Genomic DNA, 16,572 nt, shown 5'->3' with positions numbered 1-16,572 from the left:
CAACCAGAAGAGTCCAGCAGACGTAACGGTATATTGCTTTAAAGAATTTGACATAGCAGGAAAAAGTTACAGAGTAAAACGTAGAGAAAAATTGCTGTTTTTCACCTCAATTTCAATATTTTGTTTTTTCAGTTGTTATTTTCTGTAGGAAACCCTTGTAGGATCTACACAAATTACCCCTTGCTGAATTCAGAATGTTGTCTACTTTTCAGATATGTTTAGGTTTCTGGGATCCAGCATTAGTTTCACGCCCATTTCTGTCACTGACTGGAATTAGGCTGAAAGCACAAAAATTGTAAAAATGGGGTATGTCCCAATAAAATGCCAAAATTGGGTTGAAAAATTGGGTTTTCTAATTCAAGTCGGCCTGTTCCTTAAAGCTGGGAAGCCGGTGAATTTAGCACCGCAAACCCTTTGTTGATGCCATTTTAAGGGAAAAAACCACAAGCCTTCTTCTGCAGCCCCTTTTTCCCTTTTTTTTTTAAAACGAAATTTTCACTGTAATTTGGCTAATTTCTTGGCCTCCTTCAGGAGACCCCACAAAGTCTGGGTACCTCTAGAATCCCTAGGATGTTGGAAAAAAGAGACGCAAATTTGGCTTGGCTAGCTTATGTGGACAAAAAGTTATGAGGGCCTAAGCGCGGACTGCCCAAATAGCCAAAAAAAGGCCTGGCACAGGAGGGGGAAAATGCCTGGCAGCGATGGGGTTAAAACATCTTGATTGAAAATCACGAAGAATGAAATTAAAAGCACATAATGATCCATTTAGATTAAACATTCGTAATTAGCCTATAACTAGAAACATAAAAAGTAACTTTATTGGTAACCATGGCACAAGTATCGCTCACAATAATTGATATTATCAATTTTGCTCTTTTAACTTCATGTCAAGCACTTTGCCGAAGTAGTGAGGTTGACAGGAATGGGAGAACCATGGGCTAGGTGTACAAAGCAATTTTGCTGTCTCAGATGGCCCGATTCTCAAAATTGGCACGTTTAAAACTACAAAAATTATTTTTTGTACTATACAAACACCAAATAGTGATTCAGTAACTTGTTACCAAATCTCAGTTTGCATTTGCGAACAAAAACATATTTTCTATTTTGAAGTGGCGTGTTCAGGGCAGGAATCTGAATGGTGTGTACTAATGTTTTGTGATCGAATTGTGATCACAATACATTCACACTTTACCACCAACCCATTTGCAAATGAGAAGGGTCCTCCTTTTGACCCCTTCTCTTTGATAGTGTTTGAAAAAATATTTCTTAGAGTAGGCAGTTGTCCAGACAAGTGCCTACTTTTATCAAATATAAACAAAACATTTCATTTATTATTTTAAAATGAATCCTGCTTTCCTTTAAGGAAAACGGGCTGCATTTTCTTTTTTAAATGCTTCTTTTATTTAAAGATAATCGCATACGGGGTAGTCTGCTGACCCTAGCAGGTTACTGTGCCTGTGATGGCAGCCAATCCTAGTAGGTCACTATTGAGACATACTCATTAATATTCATGAGGTAGGTTTACTTGCAACCCACTAGGAATTGGTAATATGGAAATCAGGGCCAGATTTGACTTTAGTACATTAGTAATAGCAGTTCGCAAAAAGTCACTATTTGGAAATCACTATTACCTATGTTCATACATCTCGCCCCAGAGGTTTTTCTGCTGTGATACTGCTGACCATGGCCATATAGTACTACCCATCATTTTGTTAGTTGGGGAAAATAATAGTAATAATAGTATTCATAATAACAATAATAATAATAACAATACCTTTTATCAATGGACAAGTATCTCTGAACATACTACACTTTACTTTCAGCTCTATATCAAAGACCAATCCATATGAGACCATACAAATGATACACATGCACTATTAAAATGATTATACCACAACAACAAAAAACTTAATTACCCAGAAGCAGTGCAATTAATAGCCGTCCTTTTTGGGATATCCTTTAGTTCTAAAGTCTAACACTTTCTGGAACCTCTTAAAATTACCACTTTGTCACCAGGCTTCTTTGCTGCTCTGGCTCTGATTAGTGAATATTTAGGAGCACAGCAGGTGCTGTAGCACTGGAGAACATGGACAAGAAAAGTGAAAGTTTTGACTCCAGCATGTTTTCAAGAGCATTGATCGGCTTCAGTAAGTGGACTTAATTTCTGAACGTGCAGTGCCTTATCAGTTTTAGAACCTATTACCACTATTAGTACAATTGTTGTGAACAAACAAACAGAAGCAGGGTTCCACCATATAAACACTAGGGGTGTGCGGTGAGCTCTGCTCCGCTGGCGAAGGTAACAGAGTTTTTGGCACTCAGCGGTCTAGTTGGAGTGCAGAGTCTGACCAAAAACTTTGCTAGCCCCGCCAGCGGAGCAGAGCTCACCGCATGCACACTGCAGCCCAGTTAAGGGCCACACAGCACAAGCGCAGAAAGTCTGCGCTTGGGCTGTGTGGCCCATAACTGGGCTGCAGTGCACACTCACTCACCTGACGTCGGGGGAGCTGCTCACTGGCAGCTCAGGATTCCAGGCCACCCTCCGACAGTGACCACCAGCGCCAGTCCAGGTAAAGGGAGCAGAGGGAGGCAGAGAGCCAGTCCGCTGGCAACGGGGACCCCCTGGGAGAACACAGGTAATTCCTCTTTTTTTTCTTTGTTAATGTGCACTGCACACTGGTGCACAAAAGGCCTGAAATGACAGGTTCGCTGTCTATGGCCCTGGCCTCAATTCAGGCCAGGGCCATAGGCAGTGAAAGCTGCTATTTCTGGCCTCTTGTGCACCGGCCTGCCCCGTGTGCACTGACTGCTCACCGGGCAGGCCAGTGCACAAGAGGCCTGAAAATGGCAGCTTTTGCTGCAGACTGCCCTGGTGTGAATGCGCTCGATCTCGATTGTGGCTGACCCTGCTTAGCACTTTCGAGATCGGGCCCATTCAGGCCAGGTCTGGTGCCACTCGGCCGTGTGTTTACCAACTCCACGTAATTCCAGGAAGTAGAGCTCCGTGAGCTTGGCCCACCCCTAATAAACACCAATGCGGTCCAAAAATGTATTCCCACTTCCTTAAAAATACTGTTGAAAGGAAGAGGGACTGAGTATTTCCACGTTTGTAACCACAACGAATTATTAATCAGCAATCATCTAGAGGTGGGAAGATTTACACTCTCTTTCAGAGAACAAAGACTATCAGTCAAGATTTTACTAATGAAGGAAATATATTGTAGAAAAAATGTAATTAAATTATTTGGTAATATTCTGAGTAGCACAGATCGAATACTGATGCTTTGATGCCTTATGGGAGCTTCTATGCGCTACTGAAGACCTAAGTGCATATTTAAGAAAAGTTACATTGTGCATTCTTGCACGTTCCCTATTTGTAAAGTAAAAGGTATATTTATTGTATTAAAACTCACATTTTCGCCCATTATTGTTATTTAAACTTCAAAACTCAAACTGACATCATCAAACAAAGCAACATTCTAGAATAACTATTGGTAGTGATTGGTAGAAATGCAGGGCTGGGTAATTAATGTCCTTCAGTCTGGCTTTCCAGTTTAGAGCAACCACAACTTAACAAACATACAATTTTGTATCCACAAGGGATCATACTGGTATCTCTCTGGACCTTTAACATCAGGAACCCCACCACACATTAGCATTATGGAATAACATCGGAGTACCTGGTACTGTCTGAAAGAACCACCACTGGAACTTCTGGGGTAACTCTGACCTAATAAAAACACAATGGAAACATTGCTTTAGAAGTGAAAGAAACATGTATAATTATAGATTGGTGAAAACTTGAATAACGGGAATGTTTCTCAAGGGCTGTGTAAGATTTCACTCAGAACACGAGGTAAAACCACTCCTTTTTTAGTTATCCATGTACAATGTTATGATATTGTAGTCACAGAATCCTGTCCTCCTACTAAGATACACAGTGGGGATGAGTCATGGGAAAATCTGTGGATAACATGGTCCCACATCACCGAGTCCTGCTACCCTGTGCTACCCTGTGTGGTACCTACAATATAAGTACACATGTTGTTCTGTCATCTACCCCAACCACGTTCTCGAAATCTCAACTCTCCTCCTCCCAAGCTAAAAGATAATACCCAACATCTGCACATCCTGTTATTCCATCCTCAGCATTACCTTACATTTCAGAAATTTTCAAACTTTTTCAAAATTAAATTCTGTGGTTTCCTACCTGCACGGCACTTGCTATTATCTTGTGCTTCCCCCCAAATAATACAACTTGAAACACATGGTTCCCTTCCACCTCCTACCACTCTAAGATAACCCTGTCTGAACAGTTTCCTGCCTTCTTCGGTGCCCTCAACCCCGTTCCATCTTCCACTTGAAGTGGTCACTGTCTAGAATTCCTGGCCACAGCTTGGTTGACAGAGTAGGTGACCACTGGTGGTGCCTCACTCCCACCTTCCTCAGGCATCTGGACACTCAAGAGAGGTGAAAGACAGAAAAGACAGTGACCCATCATCCATCAATACACTGCTTCACTCTGTTTATTACAGATTACTTATAAAAGCACAGCTTTTTGTGCTAATATCTGACATTGAAAACTGTAAAAGAGCATGCTACACTTCGTCATCTGGACAGGTTTTGAGAAGCTTGCAGAACTTGTAGTGGTTGTCTTCAAATCTCTTGGGTAAAGGTAGTGAGTTCTACAAAGAGGGCCCCAGAGAGAAATCATAAACCCACCCAAATTACAGAGTTTCCATTTCCCTGAAATGAAGGAATATATTTCTTTGAATTTTTCAGAAAATGAAAAACTTTTGGCATCTCTATTCATCAGGTAAAAGGAACAGATTGCAATGCTTGGATATATGACCAACCCTCTTTAAATTTGACCATAAGCCCCACTGACACATTCTGAAGCTTTTAAAAATGATCAAATGCCTTCTTAAGAAAACCGAGATAAGCAGAGTTGCCACAATATAACCTAGGCTGAATGAAAACATGGAAAGTAATCAGTGTAAGAAGAAATGAAAGAAAAGAGAAAATCCTACGAATCTGTTTCAACCAAACAAGACAATGTTTTGTTTCTGAAGAAATATGGACTTCAAATAAACGCTATGAGGATACCTATATCTTGATCAAAAGAGACTGTATCTGGGCAAGTGTCAAGAGGAGAACCCCATAAAGATAGTCCTATCTATTAGTAGTGTTAAACATGGGAAGGACTCTGGTCTTACTATAATTTGACTTTGAAAAATTCAATTTTGCCATCTCTGGGTGGCTTATAATATAAGGTATGGTCGGTGAGATTTAAAAGATGACAAATTAACTTAGTGTCTTTAGCAAAGAAGTACTACATAACGGGGTAGGTCTGCAACAAATGGGCTAATAGACTCAGACATAAGTTGAACAGGAGAGAAACAAAGAATAGGCCTCCTGAAAAACCTCCTGTGGGAGAGGTTTTGGCTGAGAGCAAAACCTACCAAGATGAACTGATCGTGGAGAGGAAGGAAATGATCCAAGATAGTATGGTGCCCTTAATACCAAACATATTGAGAGCCCAAAGTAAAGTTACGTTGCAGCAAAGAGGTCCAATAATAATAGGACCCCTCCCTACTGCCGTCACCTCCATTTACCAGCGTATGTATATTGTCAATGTAAGAAAGTCACTCTTTTAGCATGTTCACCCCAATGTTTCTGACTGATACTGGTGGTAACTGACTCTGACTGTGCCCATGGCTCTGCTAAACAGGTCAAGGCCCAGGCCCAGTGCTCTGAATAAAAGGTATATGGTAAAGTGTCACAATAACAATTGGTAATGACAGACTCTTGTAAGTCCCTAGTAGATGATAGGGAAAGAGGGATTTAAGCTATCTATAGGTCCTAAGTATATAATAAAGCAGGGATGTCTAGAGGCCCGATAGATTTCCTGCTCTGGAGTTTCACTACTGTGTTGTCTGCTGTCATTTTTTAAGGCAGGCATGCATTGCAGACTGTCTTTAAAGTGCAAAATGCATGCAATTTCGACTTTAGGATTTAAGGTTCTACCCAAGTAATAAACTTCCTTATTTCTACATATAAGTCACCCCAAGGCCTCCCCTAGATGCCCCGGGGCAGGTGCCATGTAACTATAAGCAGGGCTCTCTTTGGAAAGAATAGACTATGTTATACATTTAAAATACTGTCATATTGGGTGCATTTGTGGTCTACACATGACGTGGGATCCTATAAAGAAGCATTGATTGAGCACATTGATATTGATAAAAACGCACAAACCATGTGGTTGAATAAAATCCAACTCCTATGCAAGGAAATAGGGATGTCAGAAGTGTGGGATACACCCATTCTTCTAAAGAAAAGTACTCTTCCCAAATTAAAACAGATTTATTGGGACTACAAGCTGTGCCAAATCTGGAACAATGGAAGAGGGGGAAGTTAAAGTGAAAAATGACTATCATGTAAATGCTGCAACGTGTTTGAATCATATTTGGATAGGATTAGCCCCCATATGTTAGACCACTGTATATAAAGTTTGGATTTGGCATCTTGCCTGGGACAGGCAAGGCTGTGTGTCACCAAACTGCCCATTTTGCTTGAGGATCCTAGAATCCAAAGGCCACTTCCCATTGTTTTGCCCAACCCTTTGTTATTTCTAGGAGGTGCTGGATTTTTTCATTTTGTAAGTCACTGGGTATATTCCGCTTAGGGACAGCAAGGAGAATTCTAAAATACGATACTAGTGAACACATTGTTTATTCTGTCTGTAGGTACCTTATGTGTGCATGGAGGATGTGTGAAAAACAGCTGGTAAGGCAAGGAGAACTATGGGAACGCTAAATCGAAAATATTTTATAGTGACTGTTTTCATGTGACTGATCTTTTATTTGAATAATTTTATTGTTGCTGGTAGTTTTAGTGTATTTTCTTCCTTTTATCTACTGTATATAGTATTGATTGTGTACATATTGCTTTTGTGGTTTTTGAAAACTGAAATAAAGTATTATAATTTATTTATAAGCAGGGCTATCATTAAAGATGTTTTATATGCGCTGGTGAGGGAAAAATGCACCTTTCACTTTCCCCTATTGTAGATACTTAGCTGCATAGGATAAATAGGAACATTTTCCCTAAGCATAAATATGGCTAGGAGGAAGCTTAATCTGTCATGAAAGGACTTAAATGAATGGTAATGATTAATCCAACAACTTGCCCTTGTTGAATTTGTCATAACTAGTACAGAAAATAAGTTATAACACTTTTTTTTCTGTAAGACAAATTCCATCCTGCTAGTGGTCTCTCCTGATTGGTCAGCCATAACAGGATTATCTAGGCTTGCTATGATCAGATGATAAGTGGCCTGCCCTGAGCAGAGGCTATCTGATGGGGGAGGTTGGCAGATGCTGAGGCCAGGCCAGGAAGGGGGCTGGGTAAATCAAGCCGAAGCTTTAAAAAGAAGCCACTAAGAAAGAAATGCTGCGAGGTCTGCCCTTTATTTTGTGGAAGCGGACACATGGGCATAGGCAAAAGCCGGCTGAGCACACATGTGCATACTGAGAAGGATGTAATTAATAACTGCCTGGAACTTGTGTCGGCCATGTTGCAAGTAATACCGCACTTGCAGTAAAATGTTCAGCAGCATATTTGTAAGCACTGGTTCATTTATTAAATTGAGTGGAGCACCTCAGAGACTTGCACACCGATTTTTCAAATGTAAACATTAGTGTGACATTAGACAACACAGTGATTTGCACATATTATTATATATAAACATGCCTACTGTAATTGTTTCAAGTGGAACACCTCGGTGAAAGTCTCAGTTTGACTGGAATGTGCAGAGCATCTCGGTGACTTGCACACTCATTTTTCAAACATAAACATCAGTGTGAAAGTAAACAACACAGAGATCCGCACACCCATAGTATTACATATTATTATCCTATGTGAACACGCCTACTATAATTATTTCAAGCGGAACAACTCGGTGATTAGCACACTAAAATAATTATAACAAAGGGAATATATACGTTGATGTTTCAACATAAATAAATACATAGGAGGGCCTCATTACAAGTTTGGTGGCTGGCGGAAGCTGGCTGCCAAACTCGTTAGGTCGGAAGACCACCAGTTTGGTCTTTCGCCCGCTGGTCCTATTATGAGTTTCCCGCTGGGCCAGTGGAAAACTACCCACAACACTGGCACCGGCTCATAATTGAGCTGGCGACAATGCTGCACTTTTCAGTGTAAAGCGCAACGGGGCAGTCCATTGCAACTGCATAGGCAGTGCAGGGGCCCCCATGCGGCCCCGGCACTCTGCCTCCACCAGCCTTTGCATGGAAGTGGAACCACCATGAAAAATCTGGAAGACACCTAGCAGATTAAAACCGCCGGCACCGCCAGGTCATTGGCTGACAAAAAAGTGGTGGTGCCGGCTGTCGGACCATGGCGGTTTCACCACGGGTTGGAGCGGTCTGACTACCACCACGAGTTGAGGCCCATATTGTGTATTAAGGACTATGAAATTACTGCACTTTTAAGCCATTTATTTCTCTTCAGTTTTGAATGGACATGCTTTTATGGTTCATTTCAGAGCTGAATAAAGTTTATTGAATGGAATTGAATTGAAATACATAATATATAGGAATTATTTTGAACAAAACACATTATTCAACTTATTTAAAGATTGATGGTATTTCCGCACCGCCTGCATTTTTTATGGAATGTGGAGAACCTGTGCTGGACTGGTATCAATGGGAAGATGGTTTTGAAGTTTATATTGACGCTATTATTGGTGAGATTAATACAGACAAAAATGCAAGATTGCAGTTTTAAAGCACTGTTTAGGTGCGGAAGGTAGAAGTATTTTGAACCATTTGCCTCCATTAATAACTGAGGAAGAAGAAGAAACTGATGTATATAAAGAGGCCATAGGAAAACTGGATTTACATTATAGAAGGAAAAATAATGAAGTAGTAGCACATCATAAGTTTTTAAGTAGGTGTCAATTTCCCTAATGAGATGACTGATTCATTTGTTAATGATTTAAGAATTTTATCAACCAAATGTAACTATGAGTCTTTTAAGGATCAAATGATTCACGACCAAATGGTACACAAAACATTAGATTCAAAGTTACAAGAAAAGTTACTTTCTGTAGAGGATCTAACTTTAGAAAAAGCTATTGATATTTCTCACCAATATGAACAATTGAAGCAAGGTATGAAACAGTTACATTTAAGTAAGAATGAAATGGTACAAGTAGTCAAAAGGGAGTTTGGAAATATAAATAAGAAGGATTATACTTGTTTCAGGTGTGGGTTATCTGGGCACTCTACCAATGACAAGACATGTCTTGATATTGGACAAATTTGTAGAAAGTGGAAATCTAAAGGGCATTATTACAGAGTGTATTTGAGGGTAATAACAAATTGTAATGATAAATCGATTCAAGTAGAGGGTAATTCAATTACTGAAATCAGAACAAAAAAGTGATAATGATGACTCAGAAGAGTTTAGTTTGGGTGTATATGAAATTGGACAAATTGGTAAAGATGCTCCATTTTGTGAAGTATGAATTGAAGACAAAAATATTAAGATAATGGTGGATTCAGGTGCCAGACACATATTGATTGGGGATGATTTGCTTCCATTATACCTGAATGTGAAATTATTACCTTCTGATATAAAGTTAGTGGGCTATGGCAACAAACCAATTGATGTATTGGGATACTTTAAATCAACTTAGAATTTCAAAGGAAAATATATTGATACGAAGATATATGTAGTTAAAGAAAGCTCATTTCTATTAGGATGGCCGAAGAGATTCGGTGATAACTTTAGAACCCAATAATCCTAATCAAGTTTTGGGGTATAATGATATTGTATCATAAGTAACTGATCAGAAAGCATTAAGTTAGGCAGAATTATTCCCAAACGTTGTTTCTTCTGATTTGGGATTACTAAAATATTTTGTTCACAAAATCATTTTATTAGAAATTGCAACTCCAAAAGTTCATAACATCCAAAATGTTCCGTTATCAATGTGTAATGCTTTGAAGGATGAATTAAACAGGTTTACTGACATGGATGTAATAGAAGAAATTGAGGAATCCAGTTGTGGTTGTGCACAAACCTAATGGAAAAAATAAGGCTTTGTGTCAATTTAAGGGATTTAAATGATTGCGCATGGGTTGATTACCATCTGTTACCCAATGTAAACAAAATGTTCACTTTGTTGAATTGTGTAACAGTATTTTCTAAATTAGATTTATCTAATCGCTATCAACAAATAGCTTTTCACAATGACAGCAAACATTATACATTTATAACTCCTGATGGTGCATTTCAGTACAAAAGAATGCCATTTGGTTTAATTTCAGCATCAGCAGTTTTTCAAAGAGTGATGCATAAGTTGTTTAAAGAAGAAAATAATACAGTATATTTTCAAAATGATATATTAGTTTGGGGAAAAAAGAACATACTGGAATACACAAAGGTTTATCTATTCCAGAAATAAATAGCTTAAATTTAGCTTACACATGTGCAAATTTGAAATGGATTATGTTGATTATTTGGGTCACAATATCAGTAAAATGGGATATCACCTAAACCAAGTTTTGGTTAAAGCTATAGAAAATGATCCCTATCCAATTGACAAAGACCAACTTCGATCATTTTTAGGACTGGTCGAATATTATGCAAAGTTAATTCCTCAATTTTCTGATAAAACATATGAGAAAACTTAAGAAGAAAAATCAAAAAAGTGTTTGGGATGAAACATGCAAGGCAGAATTTAACATTTAAAAAAAATGCTATTGCTAATGTCCCAGCTCTTGCATCATTTGATAAAATGTTCAATTCTGTTATTATGATGGATGCAAGTAATCAGTCCTTTTATGAGAACAGAATGGAAAATTGTTAGTTAGGGCTTATGCTTCCAGACCATTAAGAGAAGCAGAATTAAAGTACTCTACATTACAAAAGAAAACCCTGGTATGTTGGTGGGGAATAGAATACTTGAGAAAGTATGTATAAGGTGTACCATTCAAGATTATGTCAGATCATGGTCCATTAGTGGATTTGTTTACAACAAAGAGTTGTAAGAGAGCTACGCCTAGAATTGCGCATTGGCAATATAAACTGCAAGAATTTCACTTCATTGTTGAATTTATTCCAGGGTCAAAACATATTTTGGCAGATTGTTGATCTCAGTTACCGGTTGATGAGTCAAAACAGACAAGTATTAAAGATGATGATTTGGAAAAAGTAAGATCAATTTGTGAAATGTCAGGTGGATATTTATCTGAAGATGAATTGGAAGATAATGAGATAAAAAGAGTTTGTGAGTACATACAATATGAATGGTCTACGAGCTTGGTGGTCTTTTGCCAAGACCGTTGTGGGCGACAAAAGACCGTCAGTGCTGGCGGTATCCCACCTGCTGTATTAAGAGTCCACAATGAAGACAGTCAAAATACAGCAAGAAATCGGATATGGCCAGGAAGACAGAGCGGAATAGAGGCGGTCCCACCACCAGCACCGCTGCGCCACACACATTTCACCCTCCAGATTACAACCCACAAATCAGCACAGCGATCACTGCATGGCGGGAAACTATTGACGGTGTGAAACCCGGCAGTCAAAAACTCACCACCAGCAGAACACAGCATCACATTGGAAAGTATGAATTCCCAATACCTGAGACACATACAAACACCACACACACCTGCTCAATGCACTATATAACACACCCTCATACACCCCCAGAATCCTTTGCAACCACAGCTACCAACACAGACAGCAAGGGGCACACCAATGGAGGACACTGTACGTCGATACCATAGGCACCAACACACTTTTCATGCATCACACACCACATAACTGCACCAGCAACACAATACACACATCGTCACTACACACAAACACCAGATACCACTAGCACATAAAACCAAACACCCCCATCCCACCAACCCTACACTGCACCCTTGCACACAACACACACTCCCACTCACAACACGACCACAAGTCACGTCAAAAGAACCCACGTTTCACAGACGAAGAGCTGAGGTTCATGGTCGATGAAATCATCAGGGTAGAGCCACAATTGTTTGGAGCACAGGTACAGCAAACATCCTTAGCCAGGAAAATGGAGTTATGGCAGAGAATCGTTGACAGTGTCAACTCAGTGGGCAACCATCCATGCACAATGGAGGACGTCCGGAAGAGGTGGAACAACCTACGGGGGAAGGTGCATTCCATGGCATAATGACACCAAATGGCCGTACAGAGGACTGGCGGTGGACCCCCACATCCTCCCCCAGAATTCACAACATGGGAGGAGAAGGTCTTGGCAATACTGCATCCTGTGGGCCGTACTGGAATACACGGAGGACTGGAGTCTGGTAAGTAATTAACACTCCCCTGGCACCAAGTACTACTCCCCAGCATGCTTCTGCACTTCCCTACCACTACCCAAGTCATCCTATCTAACAATCCACCTCACACACAATCACCTCACACCCCTCCCCTGTATGCCGCACCACCACCCAGCCACAATGCCCACACAGTACCTCCTAAGTGCACGGATAGCACTACCAACTACAAATCCCACAATGCACCAGCCCATCTACAAATAAACCTGCTATGTCCACTGGACAGTGCAACTTCTGCATGTATAACTATTGGACCTGCCACACCAACTGGATGCTTCGACTGAGGACCAACACATGGAAATGAAAGAAATGCAATCCCCATTCCTCAAACCCCAATAGAACAAGATACCTACCCCACAATCCACTATCTACAAACACTGCCTGCAGTGCTGCATCAGTTATTGCCATACTGGGAATCAACTCAAGCCATAGTATGCATCAGACAAAGAGACAACCAATCACATCTCCACCAGTTAACATTTTTCCATTCCATCCACAGGTCCCTGGCCACTGGCACCATGGAGAAGGTGCCAGAGAATGGCAGCCCTCCCAGTATGAAGGCCCCAGTGACAACTACAGCTCGGAATGTCTGAACATTGATGACTTACCTCGCCCATCTGAGAAAACTGGTCAATCCACCACTCCCAGCCTCACCCTGGCCACATCCAACCCCCTCCCACCTTGTGGCAATAACAGCACAGCCAACCCTTCGTCTCCAAATCTGTGTGACAAGGACTGGTCAATCAGTAGTGTGTCCCACAGTACAGGGACCAGAGTCGATTTCTCACACCCAAGACGATGAAGGTCCTGGTGACACTGGGAGTGGGAACACCGTGCTTGTGGCACAGGCACATGGTGGCAGGGGGCATGGGAGGGCATCTGTGGGCTAGAGGACTGGGCAGGCAAGGGAGCCAACTGACCAGGACACCATGGGGGTCATTCTAAGTCTGGCGGGCGGCAGAGGCCGCCCGCCAGACTTCCCCCCTCCAAAATACCGCTCCGCGGTCGCAAGACCGCTGAGGGTATTTTGGCTTTTGCATTGGGCTGGCGGGCGACCGCCAAAAGGCCGCCCGCCAGCCCAGTGCAAAAACCCTTCCCACTAGGACGCCGGCTCAGAATTGAGCCGGCGGAGTGGGAAGGTGCGACGGGTGCAGTGGCACCCGTCGCGTATTTCAGTGTCTGCAATGCTTCGCCACCATGGGGGATTCCCAGGGCAGCGGAAAACCGGCGGGAGACCGCCGGTTTTCCTCTTCTGACCGCGGCTGAACCGCCGCGGTCAGAATGCCCTGCGGGGCACCGCCAGCCTGTTGGTGGTGCTCCCGCCGACCCTGGCCCCGGCGGTAAGGAACCGCCGGGGTCAGAATCACCCCCCATGTCCCTAGTCCTGGGAGCATACCAGCAATCTCAGAACAAGATGGGCTAAATACTCGCCATCTTGGGGAAAAAACAAAAACTGCAAAGGGAATACTGCCAGGAGGCAATGCAGCAGTGGCAGGGACTCAGTGCCTCCATGGCCACCATTGCAGGGGTGTTCAGGGACCTCCCCAACATCCTGAGTCCCACCTCCACCCAGATCAGGCCCTTTCCACTGGCAACCCCTTATCTGAACCATCTATGTTAGGGGCAGTCAGTGGACTGGAAGCCTTGCCAGTGCAGCCACAGATCACTGACACCCCTTCAGCTGTAGCTGAGGAACACTCCCCCCACAAACGTGGTCATCCATCCAGGCATTCGGCTGGAGCAGATGCAAAGACCAAACCCACTCCCAGGAAGTGACCCTCTCCTGAATATCCCCCCTTGTGTGCCACTGACACACCCTGTTGACTGTTCTATGCCATTACTCCATTTTCCCTATGGCCTTTGGACACTGGACCTGTACTACGAACAGCTAAACTAACCACTCCGATGATTTCATCCACCATGACCCCACTCATCAACGATTGGACAAAATATGCACAATAAACACTGTAGATCACAGCAAATGCATTTGTGTTTTTATTTTGTGATGTTCCAATGTGTGTTCAGCAAAATGTCATGTGTAGGATTACCCCTCAACCAACAGGCAGTGCAAATGACTGTAGAGGGAGGCATCCTCTGCAGGGAACCTAGTACAATAGAGATGTCACAACAGTCCGTTGAACGAGAGACAGCAGTCCAGCCACACACCAGAGTAAATCCAGTAATCAAATCTGAAAAATGCACAATACAGGAACACAAATTAGGATGTGAGGCACGGTTGCACATATGCAGTCCATAATTGTGTTGGGTCTTGTGGATTGGAGAGGCAACAGGGCACAACTGATTACACTTCTACATCAAAAAACAATACGTACTTGACTAAATAGATGTAGCTTACAGCTGTAATGGGCTCAACTCAACACTTCTACATCAACAAAAAATACGTACTTGACTTAATAGCTGTAGCTTACAGCTGTAATGGGCTCAACTCAACAAGTTCAACTGTTAGCAAAGGCAACTTGACATGAATGGCTCAGGCAACTGCTAGGAGAGGAAATGATACACTGTCCACAGTCCATAGCTAGACTCACATCTGGACATGAGATGACAGGACACATATCATAATACCGACTGTCCTCAAAAGTTGTTTGCCTAGCATTCTGCACAGGGGACATAGGGCAGAGTTGAGAGCAATTACACTGCTCCTGACATACAATCATACGTCTATCACCACCTGCACAGAGGAATGGGTAAATGGTACATCTGCACTGATGTAAATGGCATCAGGGTCTTTGTAATTATTCCAAGTGCAAGTATATCACCTGCTACAGCACACATAACATACCTATATGTCACTGGAAGTACTGATTGATCAGCCTGGTCCTAGAGTGTGCTGCACCATCCTCATATGCCTCCTCATCACTTTCCATGTCACCATCACCACCCACTGATCAAGCGCCCACCTCCTCATCTGCCAGTAATGGAATGTGATGTCGTAGGGCCAGATTGTGGAGCATGCCTCCTTTTGGGGACTGTAGAGGAGGGCACCTCCAGAAAAACTGAGACATCGGAATCCTGCCTTATGTAGGCCAAAAGTCCTTTCAATCACACGCCTCATCATGCTGTGGGCCTCACTGTAACATGTCTCGGCATCCGTGGCAGGGAAGATTAGGGACGCCTCAGTCGCCTGTACGAATAAAGGCAGGGCATGTTACAAACCAGGGACAACCACAGTGAATAATGTGTTGGCAGGTGCTACAACAGAGACACACATCCATATTGATACCTACCAAAGAGCCAATCCCTCTCTCTCAGTAGACGTGGCATCATGTGTGGGACATTGCTGTTCCTCATTATGCCATGCACAGATCCCAGAAACTTGGCAGTCATCTTAAGTTAAGATGTACTGGTCCACCAAATACACCACCTACACATTAACAGAGTGAACGTTTTTCTGGTTCCTATATGCTTGTTCATTTACAGAGGGAGGAAACAAAGCAATATGGGTGCATCAATTGCACCTACGTGAGGAATGTGTCCAAGGTCATAGAAGTCTGCCTTTAGACTAGCCAAATCTGCCAAATCTGCAGTATGGGGAACCTGATGTAGCTGCCCTTGTGTTTTAGGAAAGCAAACAGTGCATCCTTAAAAATGAAACTGAAAATGGCTGTGACTTCCCTGCAGTCAAGTCCAGTGTGAACTGAAAGGATCTTTTTGCTGGGAAGTGTAGTATCATCAAGACTTGTACTTTGTGAGGGATGGCGTAGGGATTGTGGATGGCAGGCAGTAGATCTGGCCCCAACTGGGTACAGAGCTCCACGATAGTGACACGAGGTCTGGACGATGTGTCCTCTTCCTAGGTAGCGATGTTGACTAGCGGACTGTACACCGGTGCATTTGTCATTCTCCTCATTACATGGTATCTAGGATGGAGAGGAGAGAATGTAGATTGTGATCAGCACTCCACACGTTAGATGTACAAAATGTTGTGTCACACACCAAACTATGCATACATGCCTGCACATGTGACACACACTACATTGTGTATGCAGGAGGGACCGTTCTACCATCTGTTCCAGCCATCGTTGGTCATGTACATTGTTTGCGCCACACAACATGTGTGATGTCCCATGTTGTCTGCACATATGGGTCCCACATGGGCCATGTATGTAGATGTTACAGTGATCTACGGTGCAGCATTGCATAC

At 42.4% G+C, this 16,572-nt stretch overlaps 1 protein-coding gene across 3 annotated transcripts in view; it reads right to left on the bottom strand.

The window, feature by feature from the left end:
* Positions 1-16,572, bottom strand: part of LOC138283999 (dual oxidase 1-like) — a 785,394-nt gene that overhangs the window by 73,433 nt on the left and 695,389 nt on the right. For all 3 annotated transcript variants that reach the window (XM_069222331.1, XM_069222330.1, XM_069222332.1), the window contains one exon: positions 3,681-3,730. In XM_069222331.1, the coding sequence (XP_069078432.1) occupies positions 3,681-3,730 (50 nt within the window). The remainder of the gene's footprint in view (positions 1-3,680; positions 3,731-16,572) is intronic.

This window comes from Pleurodeles waltl, chromosome 3_1 (genome assembly GCF_031143425.1).
Source record: "Pleurodeles waltl isolate 20211129_DDA chromosome 3_1, aPleWal1.hap1.20221129, whole genome shotgun sequence".
Classification (NCBI taxonomy): domain Eukaryota; kingdom Metazoa; phylum Chordata; class Amphibia; order Caudata; family Salamandridae; genus Pleurodeles; species Pleurodeles waltl.
The sequence above is the reverse complement of the archived record's forward strand: the minus strand, read 5'-3'. Positions and strand labels throughout refer to the sequence as shown.